At 36.6% G+C, this 22841-nt stretch overlaps 1 protein-coding gene across 1 annotated transcript in view; it reads left to right on the forward strand.

Moving 5' to 3' along the window:
* LOC124159761 (tachykinin-like peptides receptor 86C) overlaps positions 1–15364 on the forward strand; it is a 54480-nt gene extending 39116 nt beyond the window's left edge. Inside the window, exons 2-8 of the mRNA XM_046535674.1 lie at positions 8576–8789; positions 9425–9559; positions 9662–9742; positions 11021–11171; positions 13818–14014; positions 14672–14820; positions 15348–15364. Coding sequence (XP_046391630.1) covers positions 8576–8789; positions 9425–9559; positions 9662–9742; positions 11021–11171; positions 13818–14014; positions 14672–14820; positions 15348–15364 — 944 coding nt within the window. The remainder of the gene's footprint in view (positions 1–8575; positions 8790–9424; positions 9560–9661; positions 9743–11020; positions 11172–13817; positions 14015–14671; positions 14821–15347) is intronic.
* Positions 15365–22841: the final 7477 nt, after the last annotated feature.

Here is a 22841-nt window from a genome sequence, read left to right on the forward strand (position 1 = left end):
AAGATGAATTGGAATTGCTATCAGGGAGAAACCAAATATCCTGAGAAAATATCCCTTCGTCTGGGACTGTAACAATAAAGATTTATAGCACCACTCATAAATTGTAACTTGATATATGTTTTCGGAAAAAAATACCGCATCAACTTCCCAGAAGCTCTGCTGCTCATATCGAGTCTCGCCAGAATGCCTAGTCTCCGTCCTATTTTGACATTTATTTCCTCTCGTAAAATGCTTAAATAAATTCAGAAATGCGTCGCGTTTGGTCTTGTTCTTTTTTAAATTACGCGCATATTACTAATATTTCAATCCAATAAAGGTGTAATAATAATTGCCGAAAGTCATTGTTAGACACCTTTCGGGCTAGTAGATGACTCATGCAGCAGTTGACCTCCAGAAAGGGGGAAATTCGAAGCAGGTAGGTAAAAAAAGTCAGTGGGTGAGAAAAGGGGGTGGGCGCGAGACACGCTATTATTTTTCTCGCGTAACTTGATATTTTTTTCGAAGCTAAGGTCTTCGTAATCCCTGCGCGAGCTGGGACCTTTTTTTATTTCGGAGAAGAGGAAAGCCTCAGAGGGGGACAGCGGATCTTGGGAAATGCGCTAATGTTACTATCCCACGGTACTCATGCAGCAGTTGAGCTCCAGAAATGGGGAACTTCGAAGCAGGTAGGCAGAAAAAGGTCAGTGGGCTAGAAAAGGGGGGCGTGAGACGCATCTTTATTGTTCTCGTGTAACTTGATATTTTTTTCGAAGCTAAGGTCTTCGTAATACGACACCTGCCCGAGCGAGGACCTTTCGTTTGATTTCGTAGAAGATGAAAGCGTCAGAGTGGGTGAGGCGAAAGCTGAATGGAGGGGGATAGCAGATCGTGGGAAATGCGCCGATGTTACTATCCAACGGCACTGGAGTTCCTGGCGGGAGAAACCGGAGATTTTCGGATTTTTTCACCCGGATCAATTTAGGTTCCCCACGTCGAACTCTTTTCACCGCTCTGACCCGCGAATTTGTTGTAGTTCGTCAACTTGCTTATACAGGCGCTGCATGCACTAAAAGACTAGAGTTCTGTACATTTTTCCGAGTCAACAACCAACGACGTGCGTGCGACAGTGTACGACGCGAAATTCTAAGTATTCGATATATTCGAGGCGGTACTTTTCGCATAACTGTTCGAGACCTGGAATATCGAATACTTTCTAGTATTCGAGGCATTCGAGTATTCGCGGATACTATTCGCACATCTCTAGTTATTATGGATTAAAAAGACGGCACGAACTTCACTTTGTCAAGAATAGTACGATTTGATTCAAAATGAGCGGGGATTTCTGAACTCCGTCGCAACAGAAGACGAATCCTGGATGTTCGAGCACGGCCCAGAATCGAAAAGGCAGAACAACGAGTGGTACACATAATCATCCCCCATCCCTAGGAAAGAATGCGAATGAGCAAGTCTTGCATCAAAATGATGGTCATTGTCCTTTTTGACGCCATGAAATCGTTCATTTTGAGTTTTTATCGCAGGGAAAAAATTTCAACTCATTGTCAGTCTATTACCAGTAAGAAGTCCTGAGACTGTAACCATGCGGCGCGCCGAGTCGCGTTTATGTGGGGGACGACATCAAAGACACGGTCAGGCTCCTCCATGACAATGCCCCCAGCCAAACGGCCTTCATCGTTACCGATTTCCTGACCCGGATTAACACCCGGAACAACACTCCAATGATCCTGCAGCCCCATTAGTAAGGGGGCTGGAGGATCATGCCCTAGTGCGATCATGCCCATACGAGTACGCCAAATTAAAATATATATGCCATTAATAAAGAAATTTTCAGTTTGTTTATTTTCTTTGCATTTTAATACAGGTGATTGTATAAAAAAACGTTCGATCTGCGTTGCTTACCTTGACAATTTCAGACATGTGCAGGATCGGCTGAAAAAAAACAACATTTAAATCACGACATTTATCACGGAAAAAAAAAGAGGGCATGTGTTGCGGGTTGCTTACACTCAACATAAATGGCCCTGGCGCCACCGTAGGATGTCGAACTACAGGAGCAATATTTTTTATCTGTCCATTTGGTACCTCGGGCTACATTTTGACATATGTCGAACTTCGAATTTCGAAAAAAGTTGTTTGATAACCGCCCCCTACCCCTTACAGTCCCGACTTGGCTTCGTGCGACTTCTTTTTGTTTCTCCGAATGAAAAGAGAGCTGAAAGGAAAGCATTGAGAGTCCTTGAAAAACTTCCAAAAGTACGTTGCAACGTTCGTAAAATACATCCTCTTCCAGGATTTTAAAGGTACCTTCCAGGGATGGCTGACACGTCCCAGCAAGTGCGTTGGTGCTAGGAAGAGTTTTTTTTTTAAGAATTCTAAGCATTTGTACCGGTAGGATCGATGGATATATTTTTACTAGAAAATACGCATTAATTTTTTTATGGACCCTGTATTGGCAGTAAGGTTTAAGGTGACTACCAAACATTCTGAACATACCCATAAATTGAAGCAATCCGAATGGGTAAAACGACAAGTTTAATCTCACTTGGGAACCCAGCATTTAAGACTCCTCTCTGAAGAAATGTTGTTTTTCTCGTCGAATGCCAATAGTTTAATAAAATATGGCTTCAGTTAAGAAGTTTTTCCATCGTGCATTGTAGGCGGTTGGGTAAGTTAATTAATAAATACTCGAAAGAAATATGAGGAATATTTTTAGAGAGAACTTATGCAGAATACCTAAACATGCCAAGCTTATTAGCCCGTTATTGTAAATGAATAATATGGATCCCGAATCCGAATGGAATTCAAATCTTAATAACCCTAAGAAGCTATAAAAAAGAATCCCTAGTGCTTCCAAAACTTCCGCAATCATTACCTTCCCATTTTATGGATATCCCGCTAGATGTTCTCTCTTGGGAACTGTCGAAAAAGTTTTGGAAACTCAGATGCTCCGCTCCATTAATCCCCTATTGAGATCCAACTATCCCCTGTCCAAGAGGTTTATTAGATGTGATATTAGGTGATGCAGTGCCCTAGCATGATAGACCCCATCACAGAATTCAAGTAAAAGTATTTGGAGGGAACTTTAAATACTAGCATGGGTCACCTGAGTCAAATATCTCAGGTATTATAATATTTAATTTTATAAGGCACATTAAAATTCCTCACAATGAAAGGCCCTCTCATTAATAAAACATTCAAAATATTTTCAGCATCATATCCTTACCAACCATACTGTACAAGGATGTAAGTGGACACCTTTAGTTGAGCGCTGGTGTTGTATTAATCTCAAATTAGATGAAAAACTGGCAAACCTTATGTAATATTTCGGTGGAAGCCATTGAATATACTAAAAAATACGTATTTTTAAAGAGCTCTTATGTCGTGCAAATAAGAATAGAGTGATTGATAAATATTTTCTGAAAATAGTATTTAAAATGGTCCAAAATAAATGGCTAAAGCCGGACTCCTTTTCAAATGCGTGGTTAGATGGGATGAAAAAGATACTGCCAATGACTATTTGTTTTTTAACCTGGAAAAAACTTTTGCAATAATACTAGAGGGAGACAAGAAGATGAGTTCCCTACGAAAAGTTAAGTGACTTGGTTCAAGGTGTACCTATGTACATAAAGACGAAAAAATAGATAGAGCTATTTTAGAAGTATTATGAGCGAGAATACTAGTAATATTCAATCAATAGTGTATTCAATCAACTTCGAAAGTATAAATTTCCATGAAGAAAAAATTCAATAGTTTTCGCTGTCAAAATAAAGTCGAAATATAAATAATTTTCTTTATTCATACGGTGATAAGTATTAATTTTAATACAATTATTTCAGTAATAATTTTAATTATTTATGCAAATTATAAATATTTATATAATTAAGCTGGAATGTGGAAAATCTGATCTAAAATTACAGATAATATACATAGAAATAGAAACTCGTGGACACAGAAATAGACAATTATCGATACTATAAATCCTTTAGAAATATCTCACTAATTCTCTGTCATAAGGAGCTGTAACTATCTGACTTAAGTGCAAGGTGGACCCAGAATGACACTTTTAGCGTCAATTAAGATGAAAACACGGCGGAATGAATAAAAGTAATGAGTATCACTTCAGTTCACAAATAATACGAAATATTTTCTTTAAATAAATAAGTGTGAATGGAAAATCACCAACAAAATACTATACCCTTTTCATCTTTCAGAGAAGATTAATTTTAAACGGTTTTTACTCGCTTTAGACTCTACTCAATGAAGTCACCCGCCCAAAATCAGCGAGGTAATTCTTAACCATAACGAACGCACCGAGTATTTTATATGTTTCAGCTAAAGCGAAAATTGGCTCCATTTCCAAGGACCTCATTGTTTACTTCTGTATCGTCAGTGGGGACGGCCACTTTACCAAAATTTCTCTTGGGGTCAAACGCAGAGCTAAAGGTCAGACGTATGGCGCAGAGGTCTGGTCGAGGAATGAGTTGAGATACAGTGCCCACAGTTTCTCGAGGGATCTAAATTATACACGATGTAGGCTTGTGCGTGACCACAATACCCGGATATTTCTAATCCTACGCCATTATCTCCCTCAGAGACTCTCCCGCACACATTCGTGACTAGGAGATGGAAGCAGAAGCTGTCTCCCACTCTATTCCACGAATCCTTTCCTCCATTCTCCCCATTAGTCAGTTCTGTTTTACTTCCTCCAACACTTAATTCCCAATTGTCATGTGTTTGTTCAACCGAGGGCAGAAACTGTCACTATTTTCTTAAGGCTACTCGTATGTTAAACTCTTGTGAAATCCTATTAGAAAAGATTTACTTAATATCACGGTGAACTGAAATATTTCAGACATTATCCACAGAAGTGATAGTATGTTTAAACAAAATTTACATTTTCAGATTGTTATAAAGTTCTGGAAAAGCACATTGAAAATTATAATAGGATGGACTAATATAATTGTAAATAATATAAAATAAAAATAATTTATTACAAGAAAACGTTTATATCGTGAAATAAAAAGAATTGAGGAAGCATTTTTCTTAAAACAATTTCCATGAACTTAATGCAAACAAATTTTTTGTAATGACTCTCTATCATTCTCGTTCCCTTGAATGCCGCCATCAGATTTTGATGGCCATTTTTTTACTTTATCGTCATATTTAATTTTTAATTCGTAATAACAATCGAGATACAATTAAAAGCAAAATAAAAGTGTTAGAATATTGCATTTTAATCTGGATTTAAGTTCTCTTGTATATTTCAGCTAGATAGCTATTCGGAAAGTGGGTTAAAATTGAGTTGCACGACTTGACCCGGACAAGATAATAGACGACAAATTGAGTTTATAAAAACGATATAAAAAGCAACCAATAGCAACGGTATTGAGTCACTTGATGGCATTTTTCCGAACTTTCCTCAAGTAAAGAATTTATTGCGTTGCTCCCTGTAAACTATTGATGCCACTTTCTGATTCTACGAATAAATGTAATCCACGGCGCATCTCCTCCAAAAATTGCAACCCATTTTACAAAACTAGAAATAAATGAACTTATTCCTCTCCAAAGCAGCTACTCGTTGCTTATGCAAAAACTTCCCGAAATTTAATATCAAAGGAGAAGTGGTAAATTTATCATTTGCTCGCGTAACCTGGTCATGTTTCAAAAAATGCCTATTACGTTGATAATAAGAGCATCGTTAACAAAGGATCAACTAAAAATAGAATTTATTTGCCAAAAATTATCTCCAATAAACGAAAAAAAAACGTAATTGGAATTTCCGAAATTTTCACTCGTATAGTAAGCAAAGCATTTCGAAATGCTTCTAAGCATGTAGCCTTGAGTGTAGCAAATTAATGAGTACATTCAACAACGGCGACTTCATTCAGACTTGACATAATAACCTATTCCGAATGTATAAAATGCCAAAGATTTTCTATGCTAAGATATTTTACAATCCTTAAATATATGTCATGGTTTAAACCTAAGAAAAAAGGTAGAAAAAAGATTATTATTAGGACCTCAACAAAATTTTTCCATTCGAAAAATTTCGAGATTAACAGCACAATCAGCATTTAATGAACTGGAAGTAATGTTTTGTTCTCTCAGGAAGATTCGATTCCTAACAATAAATTTTCCTGTCTCTACAGATGAAGAACTACGCATTGTTGATTTAATACGGTTGAAACGTTCTAAGGAAACAGCCAAACCTGCAATTCAACATTTCCTTTCCAGAATCTGAGACATTTCTCGTAAGCACTTGTAGGGAAAGTTACCATTGCCATTCATGAAGTAACTTTGGTGTGGTAATTTACATTCCACTGAAATACCGAACGAACTTTCTGAGGAATTACGTCGTCCCCAGAAGACCAAAATTACACCAATTCACTTGAATTTCAGGTCTAATTCTGCTGCACGCCGAACGAACAGACCTCTGCGCAACAAACCTAGTAATTAGTGCTCAGATAGGATGGAAACTCAAACGTAGATATCCAACGCATGGCCCTTTAGTATACCCACCGGTTGCCCAAATTGCCCAATCTAACAGACGAGAAGTGCTGAACTAGTTCTAAGAAAATAGGTGTAATAAAACTGATTGAATTGGATCGTGGAATTCACACGAAACCTTCGAACCCGGACGCATGGTCATCCGTGAAGGGTATTTTATCATTCAAGGAACCTTCAAAATGTGTAGATACGTAAAGAATATGAATAGTCTACCGAAATGGAAGGAAAATGTTGTTCATATTGGAATAAGGACGTGTGGCGCGACGATAATGTTGCAGCATTGAAATCTGGGTCCATTTCACTAATTGCGGACGGTTTCACCTTATTATTCCTGTATAAAATGTAAATAATAAGAATAATTAATCCAAAAAATATCCAACCACTTGTGACACTAAACAGAATTAATCTAGAGTGTAAATTTTATGATGCAATGCAGAGATTTGGTGTCAAAACGGAGGTCGATGATAATGTCAATTTTTGCGAGGACATTCCGAAATTCAAATTCTGCGGAGATATCATGGTATGTATTGGTATTCTGCAACATTATTTACCCTAACTTTTTGGTAATGACCCTTAGTAGTATTACGTTTAATGCATCCGCAAAACTCCAAAATGAAAATACACTGCATTGAAAATGACATTGAGAACAACCATAAAAATCTTAAATCACGATTATTCAAATTTTGAGATAGTACGCTGTATTAATCCAGTCCACGGCTTGTTCACCAACTAAAGTACTGAAAATTTGCTGTAAATGGAGTTAAAAGAATGAATTTTAGCCTTTTTAACAAAATACTAGCTTAATTTTATTTAATATAACTATGGAGTTGCAACCTCAAAAAGACCAATTGCTGGTTAACGACAGCTTATAATAGTAACTAGCTGAGAAAAACTTGAATACTTCGAATCAATCAGTAGCAAAAGAGATAGATATTGTTTATAGAGCGACGAGGAAACTATCTCCAGGTTCTCTGAAAACTATTTTAAAATTAATGAGCGGTTTGTGATGTGATAAAAGTAATGATCCGTCGTTTCCATTCATGGTACACGAAAATATTTCCTTTTGCTATTTAGACATATTACGCTACACAAAGGGCTCCCCATATTCCACTTCATGTAATAAATACCTAAATGTAATATTAATGTTGTTACCAATGGATCCACTGGTATCCCGGTTTTGAGTCTCTGTGCAAAATTATTCAGGAAACATTTTCCTTGAATTAGCAGTGATAACGAAATGAGAAAAAAATATGAATCCACTAAGTATTGTACTTGTGACAATTCCCCTCGTCAATGTGAAGCAAAGTAAGGGCTTCAAAAGATTGTGACAACTTTTCATGACATTCCGTCTTATCTGGATGAATACTTTCGTGGGAATTATTTCCACTTCAGTTAATCTGGCAGGTAAACTAGCATACGAAATATTACCATGTCTACGAACTCCTGTTTAATCAATTTTCTGTTTCAATCTGCTTTGATTGCCGGTGCATAATGAGAGCTTCAATATTCGCGCAACAGCTACAAAGAGATTTGTCGCTTATGAAAATAAATTCTCTACGGGAGTAAAGAAATGCAATGAATCGTGAAGCATTTAATAACTTGGAAATTTCAATCTGTAATGGAAGAGACGGCTTGAATCCTCGAGCGGCTCACTGTTTAAGAAAATTTGTTCTAAGACCTTTGAAAAAGAAAACGTTGCATTAGGCTTTCATTGCCTGCCTGAATAAATATGGTATTATTGCTTTATGAACGACTGAAAAAGTAAGGATATTCAAATATTACCAATTAATATTACTTAGAATGTATACAATGAAGTAAAGATCCGATTTTATTCCATAATGTCATGCATTTTAGATTTACCGCTTACACCAAATAATGGTGAATGCCGAGCGTTGATCTAAATGCACGATGATGAGGACACCAAATATGGTTATTGTCACAAAAAAAGGCATTTATTTTCCCTAAAGTGTTATTTTAGTGGATATGTGTAATCAACGAGATAGGCTTTGGTGTCTGATAATGGCTAAGAATAATTTATTTTACAGATTTCCAATTTGTTTCTAATTTCCAGGCCATCGGAGGATGCGGACGGCCACAAATTGTTTCCTGGTTAACCTCAGCGTTTCGGACCTTCTCCTGTCTATCCTAAATTGCGCATTCAATTTAGTCTTCATGCTGGATGGAGATTGGCCGTTTGGTGCCGTTTACTGCTCATTCTCTAACTTCGTGGCTAACTGCAGCGTGGCAGCGTCCGTGTTCTCATTGACCGCCATCGCAGTGGATAGGTAAGTATGCGTTATCAAGGGTAAAAGGTCAACATCATATTAACTGATGAATTAATCTATCCATATTTGCAGAAAACCATCCACAAATTAGGTATTTCATCACGAGCACCCTCTGCCTATGATATAACAACTTTGTCTAACACAGGGAATAAATATATTTTTTGCTAACTCTGAAAGTAACTGTGATTGTTTAGTTGAATAATTCATTAAATGTTTTCTTTATTGTTTAACCTTTTAACAAAACTAAATTCAGATGCAAGGGCCATGATACCTACAACAATTCCATGTATTACGTTAAAAATGGAAAAAGTTTATCAATTGTGCTGCATTGTAACTTATAAAATTATATTCATCTTCGAATTTATTAAAAAATAGTCATTTTTACGGGCATTTTGGTGTATTATTAAAATTTGACATGCAGAAAAATCTTTTGTTCAAGCAGAAACAAATTGCCGAGAATAGTAGCAATGAATTCCATTGTTAGTTTTTTGCCACAATAGTTTTCCTCAAAGTGCCCAAAAAGAATCGAGAAGCATAACAGTTCAAGAAAATCATTGCGTATTATTTGAGGGAAATGAAAAAAATTGCAGTGATAAAGTGTGAAAAAATACTCAGCGCTCCTTTTTTCATTCAAGGTATCTTGCAATTGCTCATCCGCTGAAACACCGAAAGTCTAAAAGAAGAGCAAGGTGGGTTCTTGGGGGCATCTGGTCGTGTAGCAGTCTCTTAGCGCTTCCATGTCTACTGTACTCTACCACAAGGATGCAATGGTGAGATTAAAACTCCGCTCGTCATTCAGAATGTCATGCTTAATTCCTTATAATTTTCAAATGCAACGGTATTTTGATATCTATTACCATTCTCCAACATAGGTACAGCAATGGTGAGGCCAGATGCGTTTGTTTTATGCTTTGGCCTGATGGAAAATTTCCCACTTCTGTCACGGAATACACGTGAGTAGAGTTAATTGAAGAGTGAAGAATAATGACTACTCCAAGGCTGTCATTTCCGTAAGGTTGGATTATTAACGGTTCACGTACCTATCTGGACAAATACAACCATTCAATGCTCTGCAAATATTGTACATTCAAATGGATTACCCTGATGAAAATCCTATACTGTATTATCTACATAATGAAATGACAACAAATGCTATTTGTACCTTATTGGAAGAATATTTAATTGAATATATTACGAAATAACAGTCTAAATTTATTACGGAGGCTTCCGTGGCGATTAACTAACGGCGATAACAAATTTAAACTGTGATGATTGAAACCAATCATCAGAGTTTAAATTTGTTATCAGACATTTTCCAATACATTATATACCTACGCCAAAGGCATGCGGCGAAGACTACTTATAAAATATTCGAATTGAATACTAGCAGTTGATTTCTAGAAACCTACTCAAAGATATGTCGGAGTTAGCACAAATTAAATTGAATTTATTCACTTTGAAAGACAAATCACTGTGAGAAATAATATTATAATAAAGATTACAGATAATTATTACAGCAATGCAAATATTAGTGAAAATTTTCAATTAGGGAATCAAATATATGCATAATCCTGCTGATTTTACCAACTAATCAAAATCGCTTCACAGACCCCAACAAAGGTAATATATTATATAAAAATTGAATCAAATTTAAAAAAATCTTGTTGGTCTTCTATCGGTAAAAATGTCTCCTAGAAACTAACCAGCTAAATTCTTTGAAGGTGTTTTAATTGTAAATTTAAGCTGTAATATTACAGATGATTAGATTTTTCTCAAAACTAAAAAAATAGGTTTAAAAAAGAATAGCTTTGGAATTAGTGAATGCATAAATACACAACATCTGTACTCCATCGACTGTTAAAATTTAAGATTGCTTATTGTGTTGGTTAGCGTAAGCGTTCTATTGTCATTTCTGTTGCCGGTAAGTAGGCGTTCATGGTAAGTGGGACTTTCGTTCGCTAATGGCAGAGGAACGACGAGGAATGTATCCTCTAAAATCATTTTTTTATGGTAAAAATATGAACATCCTCACGTTCTATTTGAGTAAAATGAATTTATTTTCCGCTGCAATGCGAGGACAGTCCCGATTGTATTTTACCAAATTGCTAAAAATCAACTGACACGTAAGAAGTACATACTTTAGCCATGTTCAAATAAGATTCGTATTATTTATTGAAGAATGTCCACATTTTGAGTGCACTTTTATTTCAATCAAACATGGTATATTTCAGGTATAATGTGATATTTTTGGGAGTGACGTACGCAATGCCGCTGACGGTGATGGCGGTGTGCTACTCGTTGACCGGTCGAGTTTTGTGGGGCGGAGGCTCCATCGGTGAGATGACCAGGAGACAGGCGCTGGCCATCTCCACCAAGAGAAAGGTACGTGATTGCATTGAATCTACCGTGTTAGTCTTGATGGAGTTCCAATTAATCTCTATTTGACAACCAAATCCACCCGCACTGGAAATCGATCTGAAGATTCTTTTAATTCCTGCACAGATTCTTGCTCTATCTCGTATCGTTCATTTTCTAATCATGTCCATCCTGACCCGGCTGATTTCTCGAGAAGACTTCATCAACAAGATTCGCCGGGAAAGCACCAAATCCTTCATCGATTTTCTAATCACCTTACAAGTCCCATGAAGTGATAGGTATCGTGCATTTTCGGTTTATTAAGTATGGGGACTGTTCGGTTGTGTATTTTGTACACCAAGTCGAGCCACGCTACATATTGGCGATGCCACGGAACTTTGGGTTTTCGATTTCTTTTTTTTTTACTCCGCAAACGGGAGTGAATTTGTGTTTTGTGCAGTCGTCCTTTGAACTTGAAGGTGATAACATCATCCTAGTGCGATACCGGGAGACGGAGTCAATCAATGGCGATCAATGAGCATGCGCCAGCATGGCTTCACTGGTATCGGTGCTAAAGAAATTTATTGTGATAGTAAATTCACTGTAAATATTTAACATAAATTCCACTGAGAAATCAATCGCGTTCGGAATTGATCAGGGACAATTGGGAGATAGGGGTTAACTCATACAAAGCCACTGCGTAACGTCGTTATAAATCTAAAGATGTACTTTGTTGTAAACGCCTTAATTTTATTTGAAACTGTGATGATTCATAAAACGACAGTTTATAATCTTACGAGGTTCTGTTTTTCATCCAGCTTAACTCTTTTACCATATATCATGTGAAAGTGAAGGTTTATGGCCATAATATACATCAAACTGCACTCATTTCTCTATTTTAAAAACTCTTTCTACGTCATAATAGAAACTCATAGCTCTCGATGTGCCTATTCAAACAATCCCGTTCGCTTTTTCCTGAGTATAAGCTTTATTGATTAATGGAAGAACTGTCATTCAAAGGCGCTTCACAAAACTCGAGGAAGCATAAACTACTACGAGGAAATCTATTCCTCCTCGGAGCATAACCCTACTGGAAAACCTGTTTCTGATTTTGTCCCTCTGGTTCCGGTATCATAGGAAGCATTGGTGCAGCAGTCACACCCTACCTTTGAGGTAAAGACACCAGATGGACTTAATTTTTACCCGAAGTGCCCAACATTCAAGACAGCTTCCCTAGGTCAAGGCTTACCTTGATTGATTCCGACTGAAGGGGAACCTTCAAGCTTCCCTCTTGCCAATAAGAGAACGCCTCCACGGACACCCTATCGTACATCGGGCGCAATACGAACCGAATTACTTGCGCTCACTAACGCCTTCAGAAGAGAGAGAGAGAGTAGCTGATAGTAGATACGTAAAACCAAACACGCAATTCAGTAAACGAGGCCCAGTACCAGGGATCCAGGAATTGACCCTATAGAGAGCTTTACTTGAAGAGCTAGTTATCTGTTTTTTTTTTTTTTTTTTTTTAACCATTAAGCTATGAGACCGATTTATTTTAAGACGTTTCCATCCTTTAAAGATAAAATGTGGACTTAGACTAGCTAAATTTGATGGATTTTATCAGCCAATTTGAACGACTAAAGTGAGCAATACGTAAAAGAAGGCTTTGGAACGTATCTAAGATAGAATTTGACAACGAAAAATCGTCACCTTCCATATTCTTAGAACACTCTCTCCAATATTTTTTCGGGATTAAATCCGCCAAATATTCATCAATTTTGTAAATGAATGATAGCTATTGCTAAAAAAAACGCTCAATCAAGGGGCACTTTTAATTTGTCTATGCAATGCTAGATTTTTCCTTGTGTGTGGATCCCGCTCTTAAATGTCGTCTCTTTTTAGGAAATCACTTTTTGTGATGGCTAGCATACCTACATCTCACGAAAAACAAGCACAAAAGTAATTCAAATGTAATTGTACTTCTAAAGAGCATGTGATAAATGTGACGTGATTAAAGCTTGTGAAGCAGGTACTTCAAATAGGTCTTGTTTCATCCTAAAGGATGTTCTCACATCTCAAATTGGTTTTAGTCTTAATTAACGTGAGTGCATTGAATCTGCCGTATTAGTCGCGATGGAGTTCCAATTAGCCACTATTTGAAAACCAAATTCAGCCGCACTGAAAATTGAACTGAAGATTCTTTTAATTTCTGCACAGATTCTTGCAGTATCTCGTATGGTTGATTTTCCAATCTGCTAATTTATTTTTTTAAATAGTGGATTCAATAAAGATAAATACCAAAAAGATCTTACGTGTGTATTTTTCTCTTAGAGTCAATTTTTATATTTCAAAGTTCATAATTTTGCAGTGGTTAAGGTACAATTGATCTCTGTGTCAGAGGAAGCGATGTTGGATATACTCTCAAGCAATTAATTTGTACGTAAAGGTATTCGCAACCATTATTCACTCATATAAACTGACTATAGTTTTTGGTTAAACCATTGATTTGAATTAGCAGTGAAATTATGGCAATGATTTGGAATTTATCAGGTATTTAATATCGATATTATATAATGTTGCAAATATTTGAGTGGAATAATTACTATAAAGTTAAATGTTAAGGTGATAATTTACTTCAAGTGGTAAACTAATAATCATTGTCTCTCCAAACAGGTTGTTAGGATGCTAGTCCTTGTTGTTGGTGGTTTTGGAGTGTGCTGGCTTCCATATCACTCGTATTTTCTTTACGTCTTCCACCACCAAAGAGCCGCAAGAGCGTCGCAGGCACAAAATATTTACTTAGGGTTCTATTGGTTGGCGATGGCAAACGCGGCATTGAATCCTCTCATCTACTACTGCATGAACGACAGGTGAGTCATATACAAACATTTCCAGAAACAAAATGATTCCTTACCTACTGTCAGTGTTAGTGTTATGCTTTGTTACTTTGCTGATATCGACCTTGTATGTTTACAATATTTAAGCGAAAGGTATATTTCGGAGAAATAGTGGATTAAAAAAAGTTAAATGTCATAAAGATCTTACGAGTGTATTTTCCTCTTAAGATCAATTTTTATATTTTAAATTTAAAAACTTGCACTGGTTAAGGTACAATTGTTTTCAGTGTCAGAGGAAGCGATGTTGGATATTTTTTTTGCCGCCAAAAATGGGAGTATATCGTTAGATATTTCTTATTTGTTCCTGGCGGTTTCATTGGTACCACTTATCCAACGAACTTCCCACTATCACAATGTATAATTTTAGCATTTAAAAGTTATTAGTACTTAGGTAGTTCCATTCACATTCAAATTCAATTTAAACATGATAAATGCTCTTTCTTCATGTTGTGATTCTGTTTAAGATTTCAAAAATAAGTCGCCTGATGAGAAAGGGAGATATTTAACCACCTTTTTGCTTTGGCTTCAAAAATGGTAACGGACTCTTCCAGATTATTTGATTTGTGTAAATAATTAAATAATATCCTGCTACGCTGTTGACTACACTAAATTCATCCTCATTTTTTTCAGGTTCAGATCCTATTTTCAGCAGGTGATATGCCAATGTCGATGCTTCCGACACCAGCGAGATAGGAGCATAATGCTGGGATTTCACCTGAAAAACTTTCACACTGGTCAGACTGTACTGCCGTCAGAAATTGGACGCTCAAGCAGATCAGGTATGTATTTCTATTCAGAACGTTGAGGAACATTTATTTTCATTTTTAACTCATATTAGGGTCAAACTTTTAGCGTGTCGTTGAAATGTCAATTTGAAAGGAGGGAAAAATACCGTAAATCAAAGAACCCAAGATGAAAGATATCAAGACGGTAAAGAAAAGAATGCATATAAAGCGGTTCAATAGACATTTAATTATATAATTCAATGTTTAAATAAGAAATTCAGCTGTTAAATGAAAATGTACTGGCCGCAGGAAATAATATTAATCAATAATGACAGTACATTAGGATTGACCTAAAGAGAAAGATTATTTGCTCAAATATAAAAGAAACATTAAAACGCAACAAAAACTTATGCCTCTAATTTTGCCTTAAAATTTCCCTTAATGTCAAGCACGATGAGAAAATTGGAGCATATATGGGAAAGCTCCTTGGAACAACAAATACCAAACATACTCTAATAAGTTTCATTGCATGAAGGGTAGTATATGTAGTAGTATATGTAGAACTATTATTTCTCCTAAAGGAAGAACTCAAGACTAAACAAATTATATAATAGGGGAACAAATAAAAATAATACGAACCTATAGGCTATCACGTGAAATATTAGACAGCAACATTTGAAAACCATTCAGTCATCTCAATAAAAATTTCCAGTTTTACATATGAAAAGGAACACATTTCAGATTCAAAGTTATTTAGTTGAGAAAAAAATGAAAAAAAAACAATGGTCAACTGAATTAATATTCGTTTCAAGATTCTGTCACCGGAATTTGAAGACAAATATCTTGGAGACATTAACTCTAGAACAAAGTACACAAAATTAAAGTTCGTTTTTATATGCATGCTAGCTCTAATTTACAATAAATCAAAGAATCTCCTTGCGCGCTCTAAAACGGAATATGCAGACATTATCAGGATAAAAAACCGTTTGTAAACATTCACATTTACGCCTCAGCATATTTTGTTCTATTTGTCGTGCATCCGAATGCTTGTAAGAAGTATACTTACATTTCGATTATCAGTAATTTAGTAATTCATGCAAATGTAAGTGTAAGTTATTATCCGAACCGCGCACCCGACGATACCACCGTACCCCACCACCCGTTTTGTATCGTATTTTTTCGATATTGGTCTTCAAATTTCTGGCTGCAGAATACAGTGCGGCTTTGCTTTTGGAATTATCTCGATAAATTTCAATGAAAGCGCACTGAACACTTTCATCGCCATTTGCTTGGAACCTCGGCCCTTCTGTTTCTAATGTCTCCCTCCAGCCCTGGCCTTCACGTTCCCCCACTCCCCGCACCTCCGCCTCCACCCCTCCCGCTCCCGTCTCGCAGGGAGCAGAAGGGTTCGCTGACACTCGCCCAATCCTTCCACGCCAGTGAGTGCCTTGGGCGGCCTTGCCCCGGTCTGCGCCGCGCAGATGTCCAGGAGCTGCGGCAACGGAGCCGAGAGCACGGACGAGAACATCCTGCCCCTGCCGTGGCCCTGATGACGGAGGAGCCCCCTGCTGCCCAGGGCGGCTAGCAACAGGCACGGACACCAGCGTCGCCCACAGAGGAGGGCAAGGAGAAATGCTGACTTCGCCCCAATCCCCATGCAAGACCTCCTCCTCGACCCAGCTGACCTCACGTCAGCGTCCTCATCTTCCCGAAGACCTTCACCTTCTCCTTAGGGGCTATTCGAGAGCTAAGTAAGACGTTTTAAGGCAATGTGGCAAGCATATAACTCTTTCTCGTGTGAGCATAGGGAAATGGGAGATATAAAACGGTTTTGTACGAGATATTTGCGAGATTATTTAGTTCGTATCAGAGACATTACAGTGCTCTATTAACAAAGAGAGTAAGGTAGAAGATTTTCGGAGATATATAACTAAACTGTGTTGGATTTTTGAATGCCTATGAGACATGTAATGTGCTTTTTAGCGTTATGCTCTTCATTGACGGAATTGGAGAGTTCATGAAGACATTTGGGAGTGGTGAAGAATTTAATACACCAACTTATACGAAGGTAGAGTCATTTAAGAGCTGGGTACCGATTTTTCTAAGATTTTAATGTCCACACGAGACACGTTATAACAGAATAAAGCCTCACCGTTTAAATTCAAGAGCAAACGAAGACGTTTTGGGAACATGTGAGTAGGTTGAGAATCTTAAAACACTTTTTCACTAGAGGTTAAGGTGTTCTGGAAGATAGAAAATCAATCAATTTTTTATATAATATGATAAGATTTTGTGTGTCAGAGGGTCATTATTCCGTTGAATGATCGAAATTAAGCTATAATTTATGGACCCCTTCCCTAGTGCATTAAAAAAATTCTCCCACTAAAAACTCAATACCACTATTATTTTGACGTTTTTCAAACAAAAAAGTGCCCCTTATTCTCTTCTGAATGCTGTTTTTTTATCCGTTGGAGGTCCACCATTGGTTAACGTCATCTAAGAAAACATTGATTCACCCTCGAATTGAAGATTTCGATGTAGTTTTTCCCTCCCATCGAAAAGTTCTGAATGCGTAGAATTAAGTTCTAGCAGCTCCTAGCCCTTATCGTACTCATTATTGGAGGAAAATATTCAAATGAGAAATTATACTGTATTATCATTTTTCATGTTGCCCCGGTATCGCTGTACGATGGATGTTTTTGTAAACGTCTATGTTAGCGTGTACGTACATGTTGAGTAAGACTGAGGTATTGGAATGAGTTTTTTAAAAAGCTTTAATTATATTGAACATCAGAGGGTGAGAGGCTAAAAAATTCCATAAATCGTCTTACGTTAGTACTTGACCAGCCCCTTACCAATGCGTCAATGGCGCCAACAGGAGCTTGATCAGCTGGCAAGTTGTGATGCTGGTGTATGTGAACTCGTGCTGACTTTTACACCGTTACAACACCGTGTGTTCCACAACTTCTGAACTAAACTTGAAAATTTGAGCTCAAATGCGGAAGAACTTTGCTATGGACACATGAACTTTCCTTCCTGCTCCAAGAAGAGACACTTCACTCGGAGAGCCAATCGTGGAAGGACTGGACTCACTCGGAGTAATACATTTAGCATTGAATGGAGGACCAAGGATAGCGTATTATTAGAAGTGCGAAATTTCAGAAATACTTATATTTTTTTGACAGTAAGTATAATGTTAGTGCTAATTAAAAGCCTCTGGACTGAATTTCATTGAGACACACAATAGTATGGAAATTGATGAGCTTATTTTGCATCCTTTTATTACATTGATTACTTGCTCAAGGCTATATATATGGACTAAATACATATTAGAGAGAAAGATTACACTCATGAAAAAATAATCAATAGAATATCTTCGGATATTCATGAGAGATAATTAAGGAAGAGTCTTAATTAAAAAATGGAAAGTTTTCATACCAATTCTGGACTGTAGGAAGCAAAAAAGGTCATAAATGTTTTTCAATGTATCTCATATCCATATTTCTCGCATATTAGAAAAAGGGAAAATACGTCAAGATTAGGGAAGAAGGATATAAGAAATATACAATTTTTCTTCCCGATTCTGGACCATAGAAAGCAAAACAGATGACCAATTTTTCCCTTCCTACCTCATATCTCCACGTCAAGTCTTCTTTCATAATTCACAGAATTAAATGAATGGAATAAAAATTACTCCTGATAAGGTGACAGCTCATTTTTTCTTTGCTCAAGTGCATAAAATGAAGCCAATAATGTGAAATTACCTTTAAAAGTGGGTCATTTGCATTTATGGAGATGCTTGTCACCTGAATTTTTTTCACGGTGATCAGATCTAACTCAATGCATTTGTTTTACAACAGAACTTGCTCTGGGAAGCAACACATCAACGAAATTGTAGAGGCAATATCCGAATGAGAAGCCACTGAAAACTAAATTTTGTTTAAACTAATGCTTTAAAGAGTTTTCCAACTATCAGGAATAAAGCAATGACTAACTGGTAATCTTAAATACAAGCAAAGTCATAATTAGCTCACTCAAATGTGTAGGGAGAATGTGAAGCTTAGCGTCAAAGGCCAAAGGTTCCACTGTTCCGCTGATTGATACACAACCATTACAAAGGAATATTCTCAAGATCACCATTACAGCATTCACTATCCAATAAATATAACGTAAAAAATAAAACAAAAAATGTTTTTAGAGGGCTCTTTAAAAAAATTCATGAAAATTCATCTTTTTATTCGCAAATTTTGAGGAGTGCACAATTATACATTCCAACCCAACTATTAGAATAATTGATTTAAAGCAGAATAGAGTTCGTTATTTTTCACAGTAAATTTTTAAATAAAAAAATTCAAATCAACTTGGAGTATTTTCAGGACCAAATTTTTAAAGAACTAATTCAATTCATTTGAACAAGGTTTTTTATCAAATATCAAACTTTGAAAATTATGCACAGGTGAAGGAACTGTAATGGCCAGATGTGACACCACTACTGCATTAGTATATAAAAAATTTACGTAGAACTTGGAAAAGATTTATATTTGTCTTTGGAAATCTTCATCAGCATGTCGTAGTGAAGATTGAAGAACCTACTTTGGAGGTCATAGGCAAAGTATTTTGTATCCTCCGAAAATATTAGCTCCTTGTAAAATCAATTAATATTTTTTTGCTAGGAACTCGGTAGAAAAATGCCCTTTAGTAAGACAAATAAACCTCTAAAGTCAAATTATTGGCTTATAGTATGGCAGTAAATGGCACATCCACCTTATTTTCATGTAACAGAAATATTAAATGCCAAATGAAATCAATTTCAAAAGTTTGTAAGCAAATTTAAAGTGATAAAAGACGAAGGAATAGATTCCAGTTTAACGAATCAACATCATATTGCACAGAGTGACTCAGGCGTAATGAGATGGTGAGCTTGATACTTACCGTCTTGGAGCCATTTATGATTAAGAGGCAATTATTGCCTCCTTAGATCTCAGACATTGGCGTAAAAAAAAACTTGAAAAACGAAGTGGATGTAACGTATAACAAGGTACTATATGCTCATCCGAAACCAAAAATGATATTGCATGTAAGATGAATGTTTCAATAATATCGTTTTACATGGTATTCCGACTCTATATTTTTCACGTCGTGAGTGTTTTTGGTTATTTTACTGAATATGATTGCCATGTGATTAAAGGCAAACAGTGCCACATCATAATGGTAGTACATTCGTTTTTAAGACTGTGAATGTATTTTAATGTAAAGCGAGTGGAATGAAGCTGAAAAAATAAAGTCAATCAAACTCAATAAGTTTATCTTTTCTTCAATCCTATGTGAATATTAAATCGCAACTCAGAAAATATCTTTCTACATTCAAACGTGAATGGTTTTTTTTCAGTCGGTAAGTATTATCCGACTTGAAGGTAAGCACTTTACAGACCACAACTTTTTAACCATCGATTCAGTGAATAGTTTTAAGTTATATTAGTTCCCATAACTAAACTGCCAATCTAAAGAAGACAAAGCCAATCTGATTAAGGATTTCTTAGCGTACACCGCGAAAACCTAAAACTTAGCTATCGTAGATTACGAGGAGACACATTCGCTGGATTTGAACGTAATTTTACATGACATGGGCAACGGTGCTTAAATTAATAAGTAAAACATTTCTGGAATTTTTAAGCCCTCTGTTCTTTATATTAATTTCTTTTCAGCATAAAAGAGTAATTTCATAATTTTTCGGAGAGGAACCCTCTCTATTCAAAGTCTTTGTATGATAAATATAGCAATTTAAAAACATTACCGATGATAAGAAGTTTTGGCAAAAAACCTGTGTCATCCTACATTTGTAACCGCAGGTTAACAGGGAGGGAGTACTAACTGGGTGCTCCAGAGAAATTATTTGAAGGGCACACACACCTCTCAATAAATTTATAAAAGTGGATTAGTTAGATGCCGCAGTGGAACATCAGCGGAAGTGCATTATATTTTCATATGAAGCTAGCTGTGCATTGAATAATAAGAAAGAGAGCGGTAATCTACCTTGGTCGATGGCAGAGTTAAGAGGTCTCGAGTAGGAGACAAGGGAAATCTTTAACAAAGCAAAGAGAGCCAGACTGCCTCAGAAATGGGATGCCTTTAAAGGCGCCCAACAGTGGCACGAATCGGCGATAACAAGCTGTAAAAATAAATCTTGGAAACATTTCTGCGGAAAGCGTGGAGTCAGTTCCGCAGCTTTCAAGATTTCATAAAATATTTCTCTCTTTCTATTTATATATCAACTTCTTTTTCAAACCCACTTTCCGCATAGAGACAGTTGGGCAAGAGAAGAAGGAAATAATCCGCAAACGGGATCCCAAATATAGCTTGCTGACGCTCCTCCATGAAAGAAGAAAAAATTGCTACTGCCATAGGAGAGACCGGCCTGTATAACATAGCGATCCATATAGGCACCGTTAGTCAGGCTGATCAAAAAGCACTGAACTCATCTTGCTGCAGGTCTAAGGTATTAACTTAATGCCGCAAGTCACTCAATCACTTGGGTAGTCGACGCAAGCTAGAAAATTTCTGGGTATCAGGGCATTATTATGTATTACCGCAAACGAAAAGGCGGATGTACATGCTAGAACCGGCGTCGAACAGAAGCCATCTGTAATGAGGATTCTGTACCTCCTGGTAGTAACAAACTCAGACCAGTGTTAATTCTGCGTGATGGGAAAGAAAACTACCCATCAAATATGCGACTTCCCCGCAATGATCACTAAATGAGCTGGGAAAATGCTTGAGTTCATCTTTTATAGAGCCCAGGAAGGTAAGAAATCATATCCTTGGCCTCTATGGACCTCTTGGCAGTTACCAAGGACATGGGTCTCTATGGGTGATTAACTATCGGTTATTGGCACAGTGGACCATTAGGTCTAAGTACCCTGGGAACATAGCTCCCTCACCCCATTTTTAATCAATGAATCCATCAATCAATTAATCACTAATGTAACAAATGATAAACAATCTGCTTTGGGTAAGCGAGGGAAAAAGAATGATCACTCTTTAAATTGAGTCAATTATTGGAAAATATTATTTCAACGAGTGATACCAACTTGGAGAAAAAAAATATTTCGGCTCGGAGTACGAGCATGATATCCATTTACATTGATTCATTCTAAATATATTATTTATTCAGAGAGCTCATTTCATAATATTTTATACTGATGACGAAGATGGGTAAAACCTACCGAAGTGTATGTGAAATGAATATCAAAATTGTTTCCTCTTTAACCAAACCTGTAAACAAAATAATATTTTTTCGCAATATGCGATTGTTTATTTCAATCGCAAAAACATTTCATTCGCAAAAACATTTCATTCGCGAACAGCGACACGATAATTTGACTTCGCATGTAGCGAATGGTCTCACTTTCCTACGGGGTAACTACGTACGTTCAGGCATACCTACTTTAGTTATAAATTTATATGAAGCCATTCCAAAAATGACCATTCTATTTGTGTATATGTGGTACCATGTATTTTCAAACTCATTTCTGTGATAGCACAGAGTGATGTATAAATATAAGTAAAATTCCCCAGTGTTATTAGGTTCAGTATTTCGTGAGAAGAAATGCACATCATTCATCTCCCCCATGTATTGCTTAGTTGATAATTTTCTCGATAATTATCAACGGACCTTGACCTTAATTATTAGCTGAGAGCCATTTTAAACCCAACGGATTGCAGTACACGTAGGGTCAGTGCAGATGTTAGCACGCTCAAAAAGATTTTAATGGGGCCATTGACGTTACGAAGGCAGCTTACGCTGCGTCCGCTAGAATTCATTTCACACAAGGTCACTTTGACTCTAACCATGTTCTTCACTTACCACAGAATATCAGAGTAAGATTTGGCGAAAAAGGAAGTAAGTCATCATAATATCTTCTTTAGTATTAATTATCTTCAAAATAAACCTGAGTCGGGGAAACAAAGAAGATTTTTTCTTTGAGATAAAGCACCCTTTAAACAGGTCATTTTTCGAGGCATATGTATAAGATGAAAATCTTTTTACTACCTTGAAATTATCAGGATACATGGAG

The sequence above is a fragment of the Ischnura elegans genome, chromosome 5 (assembly GCF_921293095.1).
Source record: "Ischnura elegans chromosome 5, ioIscEleg1.1, whole genome shotgun sequence".
In the NCBI taxonomy this organism is placed as follows: domain Eukaryota; kingdom Metazoa; phylum Arthropoda; class Insecta; order Odonata; family Coenagrionidae; genus Ischnura; species Ischnura elegans.